The following is a 24,119-nucleotide window of genomic DNA, read 5'->3' on the forward strand; positions in this document are numbered from 1 at the left end:
ATTAACCCAAAAACTAATGATGTCATGTTGCAAATAGATACTTGCATGTTGCAAGTTTTTGTAAAACAGGTCCCAGTCTTCATTTTCAGAGAAGAAAAGGTCTGTAGTCAACCTCCTCAGCCATTTCTATTAGATAGATCAAGAAGCCGAATCTGTTCTGTCCCTTCCTGTAAACAGCCTCTGTGATTTCAACGTATCTGTATCCCTCCTCCACCTCCACTTTCTTTTGTAGAATGATGTTTAACTTCCAGTCCTCCCAAAATCCACAAATGCTACTCTACACCACGTAGCAGTCCACCAGGTCTCTGTGCTCTGCATCCTATCCACCACTGACACACCCAGTGGAGTCATCTGAGAACCTCTGCAGATGACAGGACTCAGAGTTGTGCTGACAATCAGAGGTGTACAGGGTGAATCGGATAGGTGAGAGGAGGTCCCTTGCGGTGCTCGTGTGCTGCTAAACAACTGTTCAGACACGCATCCCAGCAGCTGCACAAACTGTGGCCTCTCTGTGTGTCGGGTAGTCAGTAATCCAGGAGGTTGTGAAGACGTCTACCTGCGTCTTCTGGAGGTTCTCTCTCAGCAGGACGGGCTGGATCGCATGAAAGGGCACTGGAGAAATCAAAGAACATGATTCTCACAGTGCCGCCGAAGCAGGTAAATGACGCTGTTGTCGACTTCAACCTGAGGGCGACAGGAAAACTGCAGGAAGCCCAGAGAGGTGTCACCTGAAGGCTGTCACAGGCCAAAACCAGTCTCTCCAGGACTTTCAGCAACTGGTCTGTAGACACTGAGGGCAGATGGAGATGACTTCTTGGGCACTCTTTACTTTTCCTTCATATTAGCACCCACAGTGAGCTAACATGCTAAACATGTTACTGTGGAGCTGTTGGTTTGTTTATCTTAACCAAATTGTTTTACCAAATTTTAAGACAAAAATACCAAATATCAAAATAATATCAAAAAAAGCCTGTGATCAAATGTCATCAGCTAGATTGCATATTAATACCAATAAATTGGGTCTTACTGTCCATCACTGACTGACTCTTTATTTCTGAGTGCAGAGATTAGGCTTGTGGATAAAATACGTGAAATTGTCTGGATATACTCTGTCCAGTGTCGGGATGGAAATGAATAATTTGTTTAACTATTTCTGTGAGATGATCGTCAGTAAAGTTATTTGTAGTTTCTGTTGTTGCCATGGAGAGAGAAATGGTCCCTACTGTTTTAATTTTTTTCCACCACGCAGACGTATTAGAAGAGAAGAGAAGAGAAGAGAAGAGAAGAGAAGAGAGGCAAATTCTAACTATAAATATGAGAAGTGAACTACAGTTTGCAGTTGTTGGTTTGTCAGTAAAAGCAAAGCAACACTATTTACATGGCAAGTTTCATTCCAAGGGAAATATGGTGTGCTAGGAAATAAATGTACACGTATAATGTAATAAAAACAACAAAAAAAAGTAATTATATGTGAGGGAAAAAATAAAGTTTTTACTCTGTGTTCTCTGTATGTTGTACTAAATTATAATTCAGACATTACAAAATCCTGTAAACGCCTGTTTGAATTCAGCTGAGACTTTTATTTTGAAGTGTACAGAATAAAATGTAATCTTTCTGTGCTTCCTAAAAGGCTGCTACTTAGTTTTTAGGGGAATAAATATGTTTCCATGTACAACTTCTATACTTTTCTAAAAACAGGGATGTTCCTTGTTTTAACAGAAAGTTTAGTCATTGTTTTATTTTATGAACTTGCACTTTGTAGCTTTATGTCCTCTTTTTTATTCCCTTTTTTTCTGTCTTTTTCTCTGGGAAGAGGAACACAGAGAGAATTTATGCAACTGCAGTCCTGTCAATGTTTCTCTAAAGTTATAATTGTATTGTTGAAATAAAGTGTTGCACAAGTAGCAGACTTCCTCTCGCCCATTATACAACACAATGCACAAAGGGTTAGACCCGCTGCACGTGAACCATAAAAACCAAAAGCAGTTTTACAAAATTTTAAATTTTTAAATCCTTGGAATCCTTAGAAATGAACCAGCGTTTGGCTTTTCATTGATTAAAACCATGTAATTTAACATAAAAGCCACAGAGGTGCTTTCACACTTAATGTGCAGTATTTAATTGTAGAATATGTCCCTGTGTTGTACTCAGCCATCCCCAGTTCATTCATTTAGGTAAATTAAACAGTTTCAAGTGTGCAGCGTCTTACTACTGTATCTAGCATGTTATTGTTGCACTCCACATTTCACCTGCCACACAGGTACATTTTAAATTAATATGAGCTCTATGGGGTACATATGTGGTTGTATAAATTAAATTATTAAGAAAAAAAAGTCCAGAAAGATATTAAATTGTTCAATGGGTAAATCTTTTAGCATTGGACATGTATAAAGAATAAAGGATTGGACTGGCTGCACATCATCACATCATATTTGTCTAGGACAGACAGGAATAAATAATTTGATTGATTTTTAATAATGCTTTTCCACTAAAGCAAGCTTTGGCCCTCACACCTGAATTAAGAAGCCATTAAGTGAGCATCAGTTCAGTTCAGGTTTAACTTAATTTGAGCGTGATGGAGAGCATCCAGAAGTTGGGTTACCATGGTTACCTGCATCTGGAGGTGGCCTAGTTATCCCGGTGACTCATGTACAGCAGGACTTCAGTCCTTCAAACGACCCCCTCTTCCTCCTCCTCCTCCTCCTCCTCCTCCTCCTCCTCCTCCTCCTCCTCCTCCCGCTTCCTACCGCACCTTAACCTTAAGAGCAGACATTCCTCCTCTGGCACAGATGCACACACAGCTCTGGCCAGATGTAGCAGTATACCACGACACTCAAACAGAGCTGTTACATCATTTTAACACTGTTCAAGGCAAATACTCTAAAAAACCTGATCTTATATCTGCTGATTTTTGTTTTTGCCCATCCTGTAGTGCAGTATTGCTCAAGGCAATGTCCATTGTTCAGCTGTTGACTGAAATAGCTCGACAATTATTGTATGGATTGCCATGAAATTTTGTACGGATACAGTACAGATCGTAGATCGTTTGTGTGTGCATTGTGTGATTGTAGTGTGTGTGTGTGTGTGTGTGTGTGTGTTTGTCTATACAGCATCTGCTCCTTCTAACTGTTCTTATTTATACTGAATCATATTGTTTGCCCTCCCTCTGTAACTCTACCGTATGTCTGTCCTGCTTTTGACCATTTTTGATTCATTTGCCAAAGCACTTTGTAAACCCTGTTTTTAAAAGGTGCTATATAAATAAAGTTATTATCATTATTAGTATCATATTATAGATATCCATGGTCTCCTGAAGATAAAGCACACTGGCTCTGGGGATCCTCTGATTTTTAATTGAGTACCACCAGAGGGTCAAAGGTCATGGTTTCCCAATGATGTATCCTAATGACTTTGCTTCACATTTGCAGTTTTGAGGGAAATGTGTTGACAACTACTTGATGGATTGCCATGAAATTTGACATATACATTCAAGTCTCCCTCAGGATGAATTGTAATAAACGTTGGTTACCCCTGACTTTTCATCTAGCGCCATCATCAGGTCAAAATTGAATCTATATATTTTGGTTTACGGTGTACAGTATATGGTTTGGTAATTGTATACCTTTGTGTTTATATAAGAATAGCAAAACCATGAGTTTGGTGTTTCTTTCATTCAGCATGTTGATATTGTGGACTTACAGCATATCTATGCATAGACGACACTTTTGATCTCCACAGCAGATTATTGTAACACGATTTTCATTTCTGACCCATTCATAACAGTGTCGTTTCTCCTCACCACAGTAACTGCCCGTGCTCCCTGGCTGCAGCCCTGGCCAGAGCAACAGCAGACAGCGTTGTGAAGGCTGACCTCTCCATCCACCACCTGATTAAGGCTGTAGAAGATGGAGCTGTCCCACTACCACGTGAGTTCTCGGGGTGGGCCTGTGAGACTGCGCCCTCTCTCTCTCAAACACACTCACTCAAACATTCACACACACACACACACACACACACACATACACACACATACACACACACACACACGCACACGCAGTGTGTTTCTCTGTACTTCTGTACACAGAAGTACAGAGAAATTAGGTCTCGCTCTCACTTCATCCCATACATATGCACGCACGCACGCACGCACGCACGCACGCACACGCACACGCACACACACACACACACACACACACACACACACACACACACACACTCACAGGCATGTAACCACCAGGGCTTTGTCCCAGTTCTCCCCCGCAAATCTGCATTAAGTGGTATTTGACCACTAGAGGGCAGAAAACATACTCACAGCTATAAACCAGGATATTCTACATCCACTATGCGCCAATAGAGTTTCATTAAAACGGCCTTCAGGCTTTGTCTAAACATGCTTGAATCACAGTGGTAGTATAATATCAGAATCAGCAATGCTTTCTTAATATGTATATTACAAACACATCAACTATACTAAATATTAAATGGATATAGACAGAAGACTTAGATAATGTTGGCAGAAGTTATTACAGAAAATACAGCATTCAAGGATATAGAAATTTATTCAGCAGTCATCTTTTAAAGCTGCACTAATCTGTATTTTTATATTAATAATTGATCAAAGGATTATGTGTAATCTGAAAGCGGTCACTCATAGTGATGAACTGTTGTTCATTCTAACTCTCACATGCTGGAAATACCCACAAGAGCACCAACTGGTATTAATTCACTGCTGAAAATAGTGCCCAACAAATTTTCAATTTCCTCCTGTTTGAGTTACGTTTGCCAAAAATTACAGTTGCCTAATGTATTTCTTTTTTTTTTTACAAACGAATTTGGCACCTGTCTTTAAAGATTTATGTCTTCAGTTGTAATCAATGGGTTTTGGGCTGAGTGCCACAGACAGGGAAAGGAAGTCAGGAAGTATTGACAGGCTAATTCATTGTTGGCTTTGGTCTTTTCATGGGATTTGTAACAGTAACAAAAATATAGAATAGTGCCAGTGTTATCCTGTAGGATCAGTCAAATTCAGGGGATGTAAATCTCCACAGAGAAATATAAATTATAACTTAACCCTCTGGAGTATAGGTTGTTTTTGCTGACTTTCTGTGTAGTGGTTTTTGTCATCATTTAGCAGCTTTTAAACTGTCCTCACCTCACATGCATGGTGTCCTTTGTCTGACTGTCAATTTAACTAAGCTGCCAACAACCCAAAAAAATACATGAATAATGACTCAGGACCCTGTAGAAATGTGCCACTGTTCAGTGATAATCACCCTAAATATTATTATAGAACAGTTCAAGGTTGTAAAAAATATTGTTTCACTATTCGTACACACAAATACAGCAGAAAAATGTGAGAAATAAAACTATAATACAGTCTTTTTACATGTAACATGATTTTATCCCAACTTGATTTTGTGGCTTTTTCATTGAAAATTAGTGTATGGCTATTAATTAGTGAAAATATTAATAACACAGTTTTAAAACATCACAAAATTTGTTATAGTCTACAGATATAAATTATACATTGTGCATGCAGAGTTTTCATCTGGTTCACTGAGCTTGTCTCCACATGATATATAAATGAAGGTATGTCACTGTAAATAGAATATGTATATGTATGTATGTATGTATGTATGTATATATAATAGACTTCAGAGGGTTAACTGACACTTAGACATCATCAGTAGCTGAAAATATAACTGTTTAAATCTTTGCTGTTTTTCAAATGTTGTATCAACTCTTGAATGATTTAATTTTTTTAATAACTTATTTATCAGCTCGTTACCAGTACACCGTGTTTTATTATAAGATTTTCAACTGGTTGTGTGATGTGTTTTAATTTTGATCGACTTGCATTGAAGCTCAAACTGTTCCACACTGTGTGCCTTCTCAAAGTAAGAACTTCTCGTGTTGTGTAACAGCCGATCACATCTTGTTTCATGATGCCTCACTGCACTCTGCTGTTTTGTTTTTTTCTTTCCTTCAGCTGTTGGCAAGGTGTTATGGGTAGACCTTGATGTCAGATGACGTGCTAAAATATCTCCATTGGGAGCATGAGTGGGGAGGGGCTGAACAGCCAGTTCACATGATGAAGTTCAGTTTTGGGACAGTGCTTGACGTGTATGTACTTTTAGAAGGAGGAGGGGTGAGAATGAGGGGAGGAAATGGGACTGTGTAGCTCTGTGTGTTTCTCACAGCAGCAGAGTGAGAGACAAGTCAATGGCAAAGACAGGATAGACTATTTTACCTGCAGCAATCATTAGTAGGTCAAGCCCATGCACTCACAGTCTGTGTCTTGGTTATAACCGAGAGCTGCCGCCTTGATAGCACCTCTGGGCTCAGCTCTGTTCCACTCACTTCTGTAACCCAGTGCAATATCTCAATGAAGGTTTCTTTCATCTGCCTTTCTGAAAAAGTATAACACATCCTTGGGGCTTTTACTATCCACAACGGCATAATTTCCACTGGGCATGGGGACTTTTCACAGTTCGATTTTTGACACAGCAGAAAAATTAAACCGATACTTTTACAGTTTTAGTTGGCACATTTATCTGAGTTGCCTTAAAATTCTTACAGCGCACTCACAGTGTCCAAGTGAAATTAAATAGCTTTTTTTGTCTGCTACAACATATATTGGCCTGTGTTTTCTCTTGATAAAAAATTTGAAACCAAAAGTGAGAAATTTATAATTTATACCATACTTAAACGTGGTTTGTGCATTAACTTTGATGGAATACTTTTCTGGCATCTATCTCCGAAGATGGAAATGTTTTTTCAAAACAGCTGATCAAATCTTGCATAAAGCAGTAACGTCAGCGTCGTATCATAGGCAGAGCAGATGGCCACAGACTCTGAACAACAACCGAGCGAGATTATACTGCAAGAAGTTTCGATGTGTTTTCTCTCTCTCTCTCTCTCTCTCTCTCTCTCTCTCACTCTCTCTCTCGCTCACTCGCTCTCTTTGCCATTACTCTGGGTCACCAATGACATTCATTGTAACTGCTCTGAATCCAAACAGACCACCCTTAAACCTTAAGAAAGGAGCAAGTTACAAAGAGCCACCTTTGAAGCCTGCACAGGGGGTGTTTGATGTTCAAAAGATAGATTATGGTGGAGTGTTACTTTAAACTCATAAACTCTCAAAACGTGAACTCTGAAGCTGCCTCTTGCTGGCAGGGAAGAGTATGTGCCCTCTACTGCTCAGTCCCCACTGAATAGCAACGTAAGCAAACCAATATAAGTGACTGACACAATATGACCTAGTTAGCATATGTTCAATAAAGAAGCACGTCTGATTCTTTGTGTGTTTGTGTGTTAGAGATGGAGTCTGTGAAGCTGGCACGGGTGGTGTTTAACAGACTGTTTGAGATGTGCTGCCTCTGGCTGAAGGAGTTTCCCTTCCGCCGCCGCCCACAGCCATACTATGAAACTTCCATCCACGCCATCAAGAACATGAGGCGTAAGATGGAGGACAAGCATGTCATCATCCCGGACTTCAACACACTCTTCAATGTTCAGGTAGACTTCAACAACTCCCCCACACCCCAAGTAAAAGCAGATCATTATCAGACCTCGGTGAGACCAGACCACCACAGTGGCGACTGATGCTTTCAATCTGTCTTCCCAACATGGTGGCTGGTCTCCTGATGGTTTCTCAGGTTCTGATATTTTTCAGGTAGTGTTGTGGTAACAACAACAATAACATTAACAATTGGAAAGAAAACGAAAAGGTTTCCGTGCTTAGTGCTAATTGCTCTGTTCCACTAGCTCCTGTAACTCAGTGCAATATCTCATTCAGTATTAGTTTCATCTGTCTTTGTAAAAAATGAAATGTGGTTTTGGGATTTGCTGTCCATAATCTAAAAGCTCAATTCATTACAGCAGTTGCTATAAGAAACTGTAAGGTTTTAAAGTTAAACAAAAACTACAGCTCCCATGAAGATTTACCAGCACATTTACAAGCACTTGCATCATCGTAACTTGGTTTTGTCCATATCCATAAAACTCACTATCACCCTCTTCTAAACGAGTTTTCTCAAGTTCTTTGTAATCATCTAAAAGTCTTGCATATGATAAACAAGGAAATTGTTAAGCTCTACAACTAAAGTAGCCTTTCTGTTCAGTTCTGACTTGGTTATTTTGAGTGAACTAATTTGACAGAAATTCATCCAAGTGATTGCTACAACCAATGTTGGTCCATGTGTCCCGACCCCAGTGTACGTACCTGCAGGTCTAGTAATATCTATATTTGTTTGAGACGTATTATGTCTTATTATATTATATTATATTGAAACATAAATCTTATCGTACATCGATAAAACTGGTTAGTGGGGTGTTTTTGTCAGTCAATCTCCAATTGTCAGGATATCAATGCATTAAAGTCACCGTTGTACAATCAGCAGCTATTATGCTACTTTTAATGCAAGGAGCTGTTCAATTTACTGTGTCCTCTTCACTGTGTCCACTAACTGATATGTATTGTCTCTCAGGATCAGGAAGAACAGGCTTTCTTTGCCGTGTTTGACGGTCATGGCGGTGTTGACGCTGCCATTTATGCTGCCAATCACCTCCACGTCAACTTAGTTCGTCAGGAATCTTTCAGCCAGGACCCCGGCGAGGCACTCTGCAGGGCCTTCAAACTCACCGACGAACGCTTTGTGAAGAAGGCCTCACGAGAGGTAACCACATGTGCAAAGAGCCAAAGCCTTTAATAATATTAAGAAATATAGTACCAGTGTAAACCTGTTGATGATGCAAAGTAATAATCTATCATGGTAACTGAATTGTATTTGTTTACTAATGTAAACTAATACTATTAGTACTACTTCTACTACTCTTTTATCTCTCCTACTGTTGATGTTATCACTACTAGTAGCCCTCTTCTACTACTACTACTACTACATGTACTACCACATCAATCCATCCATTTTCTGCTGCTTATCTGGAGTTAGATCATGGTGGCAGCAGGTTAAGCAAAGTAATCCAGACATTGCCAGCAACATTTTCCAGCCTGAGAGATCACAAGGTGTTCCCAGGAGAGATGAGCTATATAATCTCTCCAGTGTGTTGTGGGTATACCCTGAGGTCTTCTACCAGTTGGATGTGCCTGTCTGAGCTCCTTAGCCTGTCTCTAAGGATGAGTCTAGCCACCTGACAGAGGAAACTCATTTCTTTTGGACACTACCTAAAGCTCATGACCACAGGTGGAGGTTGGAACATAGACTGACTGGTAAATCAAAAGCTATGCCTTCTGGCTGAGCTCTCTCTTCACCAAAACAGTCCAGTACAATGTATGCGTTACTGCTGACACTGCACCAGTCCACCTGTCAATCTCGTGCTCCATTTTAACCCTCAATCATGAACAACAGCCTGAGATCTTAAACTCCTTGGGGCAGTGCTTGGGGCAGCAACTCCTTCCTAACCCGAAGGGAGCAATTCACAGTTTTCTGGCAGAGAACCATGGCCTCAGACTTGGAAGTGCTGACTTTCATCCCAGCTGCTTCACACTCAGCTACAAACAACCCCAAATGCATGCCAGAGGTCACGGCCTGATGAAGCCAAAAGAACCACGTTTTTTGCAAAAAGCAGCAAGGCCATTCTGAGGACCCCAAACCGGACACTTTCCTCCCCCTGACTTTGCCTTGAAATCCTGTCTGTGAAAACCTCAGATAAGATAGGTGACAAGGGAAAACCCTGGTGGAGGCCAACACCAACTGGAAACATGTTCAACTTCTTGCTGAGAATACGGATACAGCTCTTATTTCTGTGATATAAAAGCTGAACATCTCAGGAACTACCACCCTGGTCTGCCAGTCCAAAGCTACTGTCCCTGACCTGCATGCGACATTAAAGAAGCGTGTCAGCCAACATAGGCCATCAATGTTCAGCGCCTTCAGCATAGAGGACATGTTGGTTGGCTTCAAGGGTTCAGCAGTTCCTTCTCCCCTGCTGCTGAACACATTTTGGCCACTGCATTCCCTTCTTAACTCATTTGATGGTTTGCCAGAATGTTCGTGAGGCCAACTAAAAACTCCTGCTCCATTGTTCCCCCAAACTCCCACACCCAGGTTTTTGTGTCTGCGACCATCATGTCCATAGCCCTTCTGGCCTGCTGGTACCCATCTGTGGCTTAAGAGATCTCTGTGCCAATCAAGCCTGAAGGACCTCCTCCCTCAGCCTGATGGCCTCCCTCCCCCATGGTTCTCAGGTTGCTGCACGACACACGCCATCAATGTTCTGACCCAGCTCCCAGTAGCTGGCTTTGAACATGGCCCACTCAGATTCCATGTCCCCCACTTAACCTGGGATGAATGAGACGTTCTTCTGGAGGTGAAGGTTAAAGACCTTGCAGACTGGGGCCTCAGCCAGGTCCCAGTTCACCCTCACTACACATTTGGGTCTGTTAGGTCTTTCTGGCAGTCTCCTGCGCCAATTAATCCAACTCACTACCAGGTGGTGATCAGTTGATAGCTCTGTTCCTCTCCGCTGAGACTTCAAGACCTGAAAACAGGGATACCATTCCTGTACGAAGTAGTGCAGCTGTTGCTTGCTGTGAGCTGGATACTGTAACATGCGCCTGTTTTTGGCAGAACCTGCGTTGTGGCACAACAGGTGTGGTGACGTTCCTGCGGGGCCAGACGCTGTATGTGGCCTGGCTGGGAGACTCCCAGGTCATCCTGGTCAGGAGAGGACAGGTTGTGGAGCTGATGAAACCACATAAACCAGACAGAGAGGTAACCATTTACACATGCACACACATCTTCACACACCATCGGGCTCAAATCGATAATTTCCACTGTAAGCATACTTGATTCAGATGAAGAGCCATAAATTAAAGTGATGAATCTTAGTGGATTGATAGATTTTGAGACATTATACAGTATACTGTCATTCATTTTCAGATTCATACAACTTACATTTATTTGCCTTTTCTATAAATTAAAATGTAGACTTGTATTTGTGATATACATGAATTTAATTATCAAAAGCTTATATTCACAAACTTCTAGTGTTTCTGAATTATAGAATCAGATTTTTTACATGCAGCTGTCGTTTCAGGTTTCCTTTCAGAGAAAAGTGAACTTAAGAGTAAACCGGCCTGTTTGATGACAATGAGCATTAGTGGTGTACTTAACATTTACTTACATGACATTTTTTTTCTTTATAATATCCAATTAAAATGATTTGATGCTCTAACATTTTGGGAAATATACTTTTTTTTTATCACTTTTTGCCCCAAAAGTCAAATGAAAGGACTGATATCATACTCATCTGTCTTTTTTGATATGAAACTATAGCCAGCAGCCAGTTGGCTTAACTTAGCACAAAACGGGAAACAAAAGAAAACAGCTAGCCTGACATGAGGGTGGTATCTGTATCAAGGGCGTAGGTTTGGCCTCAACATTGGTAGAGATGCAGCAACCCAACCATCCCGCAAAAACAAAGAGATTGGCTTATTGATGCTGTCAACCAAATGGTTTATTTAAATATAAGATCTGAATTTACATTCAGGAATGCCTATATGCAAATGTAATATATGTACATGTGTTGAATTTTCATGTATGAAATATATGTACATATGAAGTAAAATCATATATGTATTTAAAATAGCCTATATTAGTAAAAGGTTACATATGAAACCTACTTAGTAATTGGAACAATATCATATATTGATATATATGTAAAATCTAGCTAATAGAAACATGTATTTTAGTATATCTGTTCATAGAGAGAGATATGTTAAATACATATCCATCCCAAAGCCTGACAGTATATGTTCATATTATATATGTCAATATAAAAGATAGACATGTATTTTTGAATTTGATTAGAAATTATTAAGAAAATCATATAGAAAACATATAGAATTTGTATAAGTAAGTTGTTTTAAGAAAGTTGCATTTTACATGAGTATTTTATGTATGTTATGAACTTATATCTTCATATATCCAGAGTATGTATATGTGTCATAATAATATATCCTCTTATAGGTTACACATATGGTAACATCACTCTTGATATAGGTACATGTATGTCATATGTATGTCAAAAGTCATAGTATACTAAGGCATAAAAAGCCATAGTATAGTAAGGCGTAAAAAAAGTCATTGTACAATAAGGCGTTAGAGCCAATTAACCTAATGTGCATGTCTTTGGACTGTGGGAAGAAACCAGAGTACCCAGAAAGAAGACACAAAGCCACAGAGAGAACATGTAAATTCGACACAGACTGGAAAGTGAGGTATGAAAACATCAAAGTATAGTAAGGCATAAAAACGTCAAAATATGTCATATTCTAATAAGGCATAAAAACGTCAAAAAACGCCATAGTATAGTAAGGCATAAAATGTCTTAGTGTAGTAAGTCATAAAAACATCATAGTATAGCAAGGCATAAAAAAGTCAGAAAATCTCATAGTATATCAAGGCATAAAAACGTCAAAAAAACGTCATAGTATAATGAGGCATGAAAACATTGAAAAACGTCATAGTATAGTAAGGCCTAAAATGTCATAGTATAGCAAGGCATAAAACGTCTTAGTATATTAAGTTACAAAAACATCATACTATAGCAAGGGATAAAAACGTCAAAAAGACGTCATAGTATAGCAAGGCATAAAAACATTAAAAAACGTCATAGTATAGCAAGGCATGAAAATGTTTAAAAAAATGACACCGTAAAGCAAGTTATAAAAACGTCATAGTATAGCAAGGTATAAAAACGTTAAAAAACGTCTTATTATAGTAAGTCATAAAAACGTCATAGTATAGCAAGGCATAAAAACGATAAAAAACGTCATAGTATAGTAAGGCATAAAAACGTCAAAAAACATCATAATATAGTAAGGAATAAAAACGTTAAAAAAACATCATAGTTTAGAGGCGTCGTGTAGCGTAGTGGTCTAAGCAGGTGCCCCATGTGTAGAGGCCACAGTCCTCGCTGCAATCGGTCCCGGTTCGAGTCCCGCATCGGACGGCCCTTACTGCATGTCATTCCCCCTCTCTGCCTCCCCATCCCCTGTCTCTTTACTGTCCTGTCAAATAAAGGCATAAAAAGCCTGAAAAAATATACTTTAAAAAAGCGTCATAGTGTAGTAAGGCATAAAAACATCAAACATCTTAGTATAGCAAAGCATAAAAACGTTAAGAAACGTCATAGTATAGCAAGGCATAAAAATGTCATAGTATAGCAAGGCATAAAAACATTAAAAAACGTCATAGTATAGTAAGGAATAAAAACATGATGAAACATCATAGTATAGTAAGGTATAAAAACGTCATAGTGTAGTAAGGCATAAAAACGTCATAGTATAGCAAGGTATAAAAACATAAAAAAATGTCATAGTATAGTAAGGAATAAAAACATCAAAAAACGTCATAGTATAGCAAGGCATAAAAAGGTCATAGTATAGCAAGGTATTAAAAACATTAAAAAATGTCATAGTTTAGCAAGGCATAAAAACGTCAAAAAAACGTCATAGTATAGTAAGGCTTAAAAACGTTATAGCATATTAAGGCATAAAAACGTAATAGTATAGCAAGGCATAAAAACATTTAAAAACGTCATAGTATAGTAAGGTATAAAAACGTCATAATATAGAAAGGTATAAAAACATTATGAAACATCATAGTATAGTAAGGTATAAAAACGTCATAGTATAGTAAGGCATAAAAACGTCAAAGAACATCTTAGTATAGCAAGGCATAAAAACGTTAAAAAACGTCATAGTTTAGCAAGGCATAAAAATGTCATAGTATAGCAAGGTATTAAAAACATTAAAAAATGTCATAGTATAGCAAGGCATAAAAACGTTATAGCATATTAAGGCATAAAAACGTAATAGTATAGCAAGGCATAAAAACGTCAAAAAACGTCATAGTATAGTAAGGCTTAAAAACGTTATAGCATATTAAGGCATAAAAACGTAATAGTATAGCAAGGCATAAAAACATTTAAAAACGTCATAGTATAGTAAGGTATAAAAACGTCATAATATAGAAAGGTATAAAAACATTATGAAACATCATAGTATAGTAAGGTATAAAAACGTCATAGTATAGTAAGGCATAAAAACGTCAAAGAACATCTTAGTATAGCAAGGCATAAAAACGTTAAAAAACGTCATAGTTTAGCAAGGCATAAAAATGTCATAGTATAGCAAGGTATTAAAAACATTAAAAAATGTCATAGTATAGCAAGGCATTAAAACGTTATAGCATATTAAGGCATAAAAACGTAATAGTATAGCAAGGCATAAAAACGATAAAAAACGTCATAGTATAGTAAGGCATAAAAACGTCAAAAAACATCATAATATAGTAAGGAATAAAAACGTTAAAAAAACATCATAGTATAGTAAAGCATAAAACATCTTAGTATAGTAAGTCATAAAAACGTCCTAGTATAGGAAGTCATAAAAACGTAAAAAACGTCATTTAGAGGCGTCGTGTAGCGTAGTGGTCTAAGCAGGTTCCCCATGTGTAGAGGCCACGGTCCTCGCTGCAGTCGGTCCCGGTTCGAGTCCCGCATCGGACGGCCCTTACTGCATGTCATTCCCCCTCTCTGCCTCCCCATCCCCTGTCTCTTTACTGTCCTGTCAAATAAAGGCATAAAAAGCCTGAAAAAATATACTTTAAAAAAACGTCATAGTGTAGTAAGGCATAAAAACATCAAACATCTTAGTATAGCAAAGCATAAAAACGTTGAGAAACGTCATAGTATAGCAAGGCATAAAAATGTCATAGTATAGCAAGGCATAAAAACATTAAAAAACGTCATAGTATAGTAATGAATAAAAACATGATGAAACATCATAGTATAGTAAGGTATAAAAACGTCATAGTATAGTAAGGCATAAAAACGTCATAGTATAGCAAGGTATAAAAACATAAAAAAATGTCATAGTATAGTAAGGAATAAAAACATCAAAAAACGTCATAGTATAGCAAGGCATAAAAAGGTCATAGTATAGCAAGGTATTAAAAACATTAAAAAATGTCATAGTATAGCAAGGCATAAAAACGTCAAAAAACGTCATAGTATAGTAAGGCTTAAAAACGTTATAGCATATTAAGGCATAAAAACGTAATAGTATAGCAAGGCATAAAAACATTTAAAAACGTCATAGTATAGTAAGGTATAAAAACGTCATAATATAGAAAGGTATAAAAACATTATGAAACATCATAGTATAGTAAGGTATAAAAACGTCATAGTATAGTAAGGCATAAAAACGTCAAAGAACATCTTAGTATAGCAAGGCATAAAAACGTTAAAAAACGTCATAGTATAGTAAGGTATAAAACCGTCATAGTATAGAAAGGTATAAAAACATTATGAAACATCATAGTATAGTAAAGTATAAAAACTTCATAGTATAGTAAGGCATAAAAACGTCATAGTATAGCAAGGTATAAAAACATTAAAAAATGTCATAGTATAGTAAGGAATAAAAACATCAAAAAACGTCATAGTATAGTAAGGCATAAAAAATGACATTGTATAGCAAGGCATAAAAACGTCATAGTATAGTAAGGCATAAAAACGTTAAAAACGTCATAGTATAGTAAGGCATAAAAACATCAAAAAACATCATAGTATAGCAATGCATAAAAACGTCATAGTATAGCAAGGTATAAAAACGTTAAGAAACGTCTTATTATAGTAAGTCATAAAAACGTCATAGTATAGCAAGGCATAAAAACGATAAAAAACGTCATAGTATAGTAAGGCATAAAAACGTCAAAAAACATCATAATATAGTAAGGAATAAAAACGTTAAAAAAACATCATAGTATAGTAAGTCATAAAAACGTCCTAGTATAGGAAGACTTAAAAAGTTAAAAAAAATGCATCTAGGGGCGTTGTGTAGCGTAGTGGTCTAAGCAGGTGTCCCATGTGTAGAGGCCACAGTCCTCGCTGTAGTCGGCCCCGGTTCGAGTCCCGCATCGGACGGCTCTCACTGCATGTCATTCCCCATCTCATGTCTGTTTACTGTCCTGGCATAAAAAGCCCGAAAGAATATACTTTAAAAAACGTCATAGTGTAGAAAGTTAGAAAAACATTGTCGTGTAGCGTAGTGGTCTAAGCAGGCGCCCCATGTGTAGAGGCCACAGTCCTCGCTGTAGTCGGCCCCGGTTCGAGTCCCGCATCGGACGGCTCTCACTGCATGTCATTCCCCATCTCCTGTCTGTTTACTGTCCTGGCATAAAAAGCCCGAAAGAATATACTTTAAAAAACGTCATAGTGTAGAAAGTTAGAAAAACATTGTCGTGTAGCGTAGTGGTCTAAGCAGGCGCCCCATGTGTAGAGGCCACGGTCCTCGCTGCAGTAGGCCCCGGTTCGAGTCCCGCATCGGACGGCCCTTACTGCATGTCATTTCCCCTCTCTGCCTCCCATTTCCTGTCTCTTTACTGTACTGTCAAATAAAGGCATAAAAAGCCTTAAAAAAATACTTAAAAAAAACGTCATAGTGTAGTAAGGCATAAAAATATCAAAGAACATTTTAGTATAGCAAGGCATAAAAACGTTAAGAAACGTCATAGTATAGCAAGGCATGAAAACGTTAAAAAAATGACATCGTATAGCAAGTCATAAAAACGTCATAGTATAGCAAGGCATAAAAACAATAAAAAACGGCATAGTATAGTAAGGCATAAAAACGTCAAAAAACATCATAATATAGTAAGGAATAAAAACGTTAAAAAAACATCATAGTATAGTAAAGCATAAAACATCTTAGTATAGTAAGTCATAAAAACGTCTTAGTATATAGTAAGGCATAAAAACATCAAAGAACATCTTAGTATAGCAAGGCATAAAAACGTTAAGAAACGTCATAGTTTAGCAAGGCATAAAAATGTCATAGTATAGCAAGGTATTAAAAACATTAAAAAATGTCATAGTATAGCAAGGCATAAAAACGTTATAGCATATTAAGGCATAAAAACGTAATAGTATAGCAAGGCATAAAAACGTTATAGCATATTAAGGCATAAAAACGTAATAGTATAGCAAGGCATAAAAACGTTAAAAAACGTCATAGTATAGTAAGGTATAAAACCGTCATGGTATAGAAAGGTATAAAAACATTATGGAACATCATAGTATAGTAAGGTATAAAAACGTCATAGTATAGTAAGGCATAAAAACGTCATAGTATAGCAAGGTATAAAAACATAAAAAAATGTCATAGTATAGTAAGGAATAAAAACATCAAAAAACGTCATAGTAATGTAAGGCATAAAAAATGACATTGTATAGCAAGGCATAAAAACGTTAAAAAACATCATAGTATAGTAAGGCATAAAAACGTCATAGTATAGTAAGGCATAAAAACGTCAAAAAACGTCATATTATAGTAAAGCATAAAACATCTTAGTATAATAAGTCATAAAAACGTCTTAGTATAGTAAGGCATAAAAACATCAAAGAACATCTTAGTATAGCAAGGCCTAAAAACGTCATAGTATAGCAAGGTATTAAAAACGTCAAAAAACGTCATAGTATAGCAAGGCATAAAAACGTCATAATATAGCAAGGTATAAAAACATTAAGAAATGTCATATTATAGCAAGGCATGAAAATGTCAAAAAACGTCATAGTATAGTAAGGCATAAAAACGTCAAAAAATTGTCATAATATAGTAGGGCATAAAAATGTTAAAAAACATCATATTATAGTAAAGCATAAAACATCTTAGTATAGTAAGTCATAAAAACGTCTTAGTATAGTAAGGCATAAAAACATCAAAGAACATCTTAGTATAGCAAGGTATTAAAAACATTAAAAAATGTCATAGTATAGCAAGGCATAAAAACGTTAAAAAACGTCATAGTATAGTAAGGTATAAAAACGTCATAGTATAGAAAGGTATAAAAACATTATGAAATATCATAGTATAGTAAGGCATAAAAACGTCAAAAAACGTCATAATATAGTAGGGCATAAAAACGTTAAAAAAACATCATATTATAGTAAAGCATAAAACATCTTAGTATAATAAGTCATAAAAACGTCTTAGTATAGTAAGGCATAAAAACATCAAAGAACATCTTAGTATAGCAAGGCCTAAAAACGTCATAGTATAGCAAAGTATTAAAAACATTAAAAAATGTCATAGTATAGCAAGGCATAAAAACGTCAAAAAACGTCATAGTATAGCAAGGCATAAAAACGTCAAAAAATTGTCATAATATAGTAGGGCATAAAAATGTTAAAAAACATCATATTATAGTAAAGCATAAAACATCTTAGTATAGTAAGTCATAAAAACGTCTTAGTATAGTAAGGCATAAAAACATCAAAGAACATCTTAGTATAGCAAGGTATTAAAAATATTAAAAAATGTCATAGTATAGCAAGGCATAAAAACGTTAAAAAACGTCATAGTATAGTAAGGTATAAAAACGTCATAGTATAGAAAGGTATAAAAACATTATGAAATATCATAGTATAGTAAGGCATAAAAACGTCAATAAACGTCATAATATAGTAGGGCATAAAAACATTAAAAAAACATCATATTATAGTAAAGCATAAAACATCTTAGTATAATAAGTCATAAAAACGTCTTAGTATAGGAAGGCATAAAAACATCATAGTATAGTAAGGTATAAAAACGTCATAGTATAGTAAGGCATAAAAACGTCAAAAAACGTCATATTATAGTAAAGCATAAAACATCTTAGTATAATAAGTCATAAAAACGACTTAGTATAGTAAGGCATAAAAACGTCATAGTATAGCAAGGTATAAAAACATTAAAAAATGTCATAGTATAGTAAGGCATAAAAACGTCAAAAAACGTCATAGTATAGTAAGGCATAAAAACGTTATAGCATATTAAGGCATAAAAACGTAATAGTATAGCAAGGCATAAAAACGTCAAAAACGTCATAATATAGTAGGGCATAAAAACGTTAAAAAAACATCATATTATAGTAAAGCATAAAACATCTTAGTATAACAAGTCATAAAAACGTCTTAGTATAGGAAGGCATAAAAACGTTATAGCATATTAAGGCATAAAAACGTCATAGTATAGCAAGGTATAACAACGTTAAAAAACGTCATAGTAAAGTAAGGCATAAAAAAATTTAAAAAACGTCATAATATAGTAAGGGACAAAAAATGACATTGTATAGTAAGTTATAAAAGCATCATAGTAAGGCAAGGCATAAAAAAGTTAAAAAACGTCTTATTATAGTAAGGTATAAACGTCATAGTATAGCAAGGCATAAAAATGTCTTTGTAGAGCAAGGCATAAAAACATAAAAAAATGTCATAGTATAGTAAGGCATAAAAACATCAAAAAACGTCATAATATAGTAGGGCATAAAAACGTTCAAAAAAACAGTATAGTAAAGCATAAAACATCTTAGTATAGTAAGTCATAAAAAACGTCATAGTATAGTAAGGCATAAAAACATCAAAAAACGTCATAGTATAGCAAGGCATGAAAACGTTAAAAAAATGACATTGTATAGCAAGTCATAAAAACGTCATAGTATAGCAAGGCATAAAAACAATAAAAAACGGCATAGTATAGTAAGGCATAAAAACGTCAAAAAACATCATAATATAGCAAGGAATAAAAACGTTAAAAAAACATCATAGTATAGTAAAGCATAAAACATCTTAGTATAGTAAGTCATAAAAACGTCTTAGTATAATAAGGCATAAAAACATCAAAGAACATCTTAGTATAGCAAGGCATAAAAACGTTAAGAAACGTCATAGTTTAGCAAGGCATAAAAATGTCATAGTATAGCAAGGTATTAAAAACATTAAAAAATGTCATAGTATAGCAAGGTATTAAAAACATTAAAAAATGTCATAGTATAGCAAGGCATAAAAACGTTATAGCATATTAAGGCATAAAAACGTTAAAAAACGTCATAGTATAGTAAGGTATAAAACTGTCATGGTATTGAAAGGTATAAAAACATTATGAAACATCATAGTATAGTAAGGTATAAAAACGTCATAGTATAGTAAGGCATAAAAACGTCATAGTATAGCAAGGTATAAAAACATTAAAAAATGTCAAAGTATAGTAAGGAATAAAAACATCAAAAAACGTCATAGTATAGTAAGGCATAAAAAATGACATTGTATAGCAAGGCATAAAAACGTTAAAAAACATCATAGTATAGTAAGGTATAAACGTCATAGTATAGTAAGGCATAAAAACATAAAAAAACATCATAGTATAGCAAGGCATAAAAACGTCATAATATAGCAAGGTATAAAAACATTAAGAAATGTCATAGTATAGTAAGGCATAAAAACGTTATAGCATATTAAGGCATAAAAGCGTCATAGTATAGCAAGGCATAACAACGTTAAAAAACATCATAGTATAGTAAGGCATAAAAACGTTAAAAACGTCATAGTATAGTAAGGAATAAAAACATCAAAAACGTCATAGTATAGTAAGGCATAAAAAATGTCATAGTATAGCAAGGCATAAAAACGTAAAAAACGTCATAGTATAGTAAGGCATAAAAACGTCAAAAAATGTCATAATATAGTAGGGCATAAAAACGTTAAAAAACATCATATTATAGTAAAGCATAAAACATCTTAGTATAGTAAGTCATAAAAACGTCTTAGTATAGTAAGGCATAAAAACGTTAAAAAACGTCATAGTATAGTAAGGTATAAAACCGTCATGGTATAGAAAGGTATAAAAACATTATGAAACATCATAGTATAGTAAGGTATAAAAACGTCATAGTATAGCAAGGTATAAAAACATTAAAAAATGTCATAGTATAGTAAGGAATAAAAACATCAAAAAACGTCCTAGTATAGTAGGGCATAAAAAATGACATTGTATAGCAAGGTATAAAAACGTTAAAAAACATCATAGTATAGTAAGGTATAAACGTCATAGTATAGTAAGGCATAAAAACATCAAAAAATATCATAGTATAGCAAGGCATAAAAACGTCATAATATAGCAAGGTATAAAAACATTAAGAAATGTCATAGTATAGCAAGGCATGAAAATGTCAAAAAACGTCATAGTATAGTAAGGCATAAAAACGTCAAAAAATTGTCATAATATAGTAGGGCATAAAAATGTTAAAAAACATCATATTATAGTAAAGCATAAAAACATCTTAGTATAGTAAGTCATAAAAACGTCTTAGTATAGTAAGGCATAAAAACATCAAAGAACATCTTAGTATAGCAAGGTATTAAAAACATTAAAAAATGTCATAGTATAGCAAGGCATAAAAACGTTAAAAACGTCATAGTATAGTAAGGTATAAAAACGTCATAGTATAGAAAGGTATAAAAACATTATGAAATATCATAGTATAGTAAGGCATAAAAACGTCAATAAACGTCATAATATAGTAGGCATAAAAACGTTAAAAAACATCATATTATAGTAAAGCATAAAAACATCTTAGTATAATAAGTCATAAAAACGTCTTAGTATAGGAAGGCATAAAAACATCATAGTATAATAAGGTATAAAAACGTCATAGTATAGTAAGGCATAAAAACGTCAAAAAACGTCATATTATAGTAAAGCATAAAACATCTTAGTATAATAAGTCATAAAAACGACTTAGTATAGTAAGGCATAAAAACGTCATAGTATAGCAAGGTATAAAAACATTAAAAAATGTCATAGTATAGTAAGGAATAAAAACATCAAAAAACGTCATAGTATAGTAAGGCATAAAAACGTCAAAAAACGTCATAGTATAGTAAGGCATAAAAACGTTATAGCATATTAAGGCATAAAAACGTAATAGTATAGCAAGGCATAAAAACGTCAAAAACGTCATAATATAGTAGGGCATAAAAACGTTAAAAAACATCATATTATAGTAAAGCATAAAACATCTTAGTATAACAAGTCATAAAAACGTCTTAGTATAGGAAGGCATAAAAACATTATAGCATATTAAGGCATAAAAACGTCATAGTATAGCAAGGTATAACAACGTTAAAAAACGTTATAGTAAAGTAAGGCATAAAAAAATTTAAAAAACGTCATAATATAGTAAGGGACAAAAAATGACATTGTATAGTAAGTTATAAAAGCATCATAGTAAGGCAAGGCATAAAAAAGTTAAAAAACGTCTTATTATAGTAAGGTATAAACGTCATAGTATAGCAAGGCATAAAAATGTCTTTGTAGAGCAAGGCATAAAAACATAAAAAAATGTCATAGTATAGTAAGGCATAAAAACATCAAAAAACGTCATAATATAGTAGGGCATAAAAACGTTCAAAAAAACAGTATAGTAAAGCATAAAACATCTTAGTATAGTAAGTCATAAAAAACGTCATAGTATAGTAAGGCATAAAAACATCAAAAAACGTCATAGTATAGCAAGGCATGAAAACGTTAAAAAAATGACATTGTATAGCAAGTCATAAAAACGTCATAGTATAGCAAGGCATAAAAACAATAAAAAACGGCATAGTATAGTAAGGCATAAAAACGTCAAAAAACATCATACTATAGTAAGGAATAAAAACGTTAAAAAAACATCATAGTATAGTAAAGCATAAAACATCTTAGTATAGTAAGTCATAAAAACGTCTTAGTATAATAAGGCATAAAAACATCAAAGAACATCTTAGTATAGCAAGGCATAAAAACGTTAAGAAACGTCATAGTTTAGCAAGGCATAAAAATGTCATAGTATAGCAAGGTATTAAAAACATTAAAAAATGTCATAGTATAGCAAGGTATTAAAAACATTAAAAAATGTCATAGTATAGCAAGGCATAAAAACGTCTTAGTATAGTAAGGCATAAAAACGTTAAAAAACGTCATAGTATAGTAAGGTATAAAACCGTCATGGTATTGAAAGGTATAAAAACATTATGAAACATCATAGTATAGTAAGGTATAAAAACGTCATAGTATAGTAAGGCATAAAAACGTCATAGTATAGCAAGGTATAAAAACATTAAAAAATGTCAAAGTATAGTAAGGAATAAAAACATCAAAAAACGTCATAGTATTGTAAGGCATAAAAAATGACATTGTATAGCAAGGCATAAAAACGTTAAAAAGCATCATAGTATAGTAAGGTATAAACGTCATAGTATAGTAAGGCATAAAAACATTAAAAAAAACATCATAGTATAGCAAGTCATAAAAACGTCATAGTATAGCAAGGCATAAAAACAATAAAAAACGGCATAGTATAGTAAGGCATAAAAACGTCAAAAAACATCATAATATAGTAAGGAATAAAAACGTTAAAAAAACATCATAGTATAGTAAAGCATAAAACATCTTAGTATAGTAAGTCATAAAAACGTCTTAGTATAATAAGGCATAAAAACATCAAAGAACATCTTAGTATAGCAAGGCATAAAAACGTTAAGAAACGTCATAGTTTAGCAAGGCATAAAAATGTCATAGTATAGCAAGGTATTAAAAACATTAAAAAATGTCATAGTATAGCAAGGTATTAAAAACATTAAAAAATGTCATAGTATAGCAAGGCATAAAAACGTTATAGCATATTAAGGCATAAAAACGTTAAAAAAACATCATAGTATAGTAAGGTATAAAACTGTCATGGTATTGAAAGGTATAAAAACATTATGAAACATCATAGTATAGTAAGGTATAAAAACGTCATAGTATAGTAAGGCATAAAAACGTCATAGTATAGCAAGGTATAAAAACATTAAAAGATGTCAAAGTATAGTAAGGAATAAAAACATCAAAAAACGTCATAGTATAGTAAGGCATAAAAAATGACATTGTATAGCAAGGCATAAAAACGTTAAAAAGCATCATAGTATAGTAAGGTATAAACGTCATAGTATAGTAAGGCATAAAAACATTAAAAAAAACATCATAGTATAGCAAGGCATAAAAACGTCATAATATAGCAAGGTATAAAAACATTAAGAAATGTCATAGTATAGTAAGGCATAAAAACGTTATAGCATATTAAGGCATAAAAACGTAATAGTATAGCAAGGCATAAAAACGTCAAAAACGTCATAATATAGTAGGGCATAAAAACATTAAAAAAACATCATATTATAGTAAAGCATAAAACATCTTAGTATAACAAGTCATAAAAACGTCTTAGTATAGGAAGGCATAAAAACGTTAT

The 24,119-nt window shown here is 34.6% G+C and overlaps 1 protein-coding gene across 2 annotated transcripts in view; it reads left to right on the forward strand.

The window, feature by feature from the left end:
- ppm1e (protein phosphatase, Mg2+/Mn2+ dependent, 1E) overlaps positions 1-24,119 on the forward strand; it is a 63,407-nt gene that overhangs the window by 24,585 nt on the left and 14,703 nt on the right. For both annotated transcript variants that reach the window (XR_008829684.1, XM_056396761.1), the window contains exons 3-6: positions 3,805-3,926; positions 7,322-7,521; positions 8,493-8,681; positions 10,593-10,736. Coding sequence is in view for 1 of the 2 variants with exons in the window: in XM_056396761.1 (XP_056252736.1) it covers positions 3,805-3,926; positions 7,322-7,521; positions 8,493-8,681; positions 10,593-10,736 (655 nt within the window). In the remaining variant the exon portion in view is untranslated. The remainder of the gene's footprint in view (positions 1-3,804; positions 3,927-7,321; positions 7,522-8,492; positions 8,682-10,592; positions 10,737-24,119) is intronic.

Source organism: Seriola aureovittata, chromosome 15, assembly GCF_021018895.1.
Source record: "Seriola aureovittata isolate HTS-2021-v1 ecotype China chromosome 15, ASM2101889v1, whole genome shotgun sequence".
NCBI lineage: Eukaryota > Metazoa > Chordata > Actinopteri > Carangiformes > Carangidae > Seriola > Seriola aureovittata.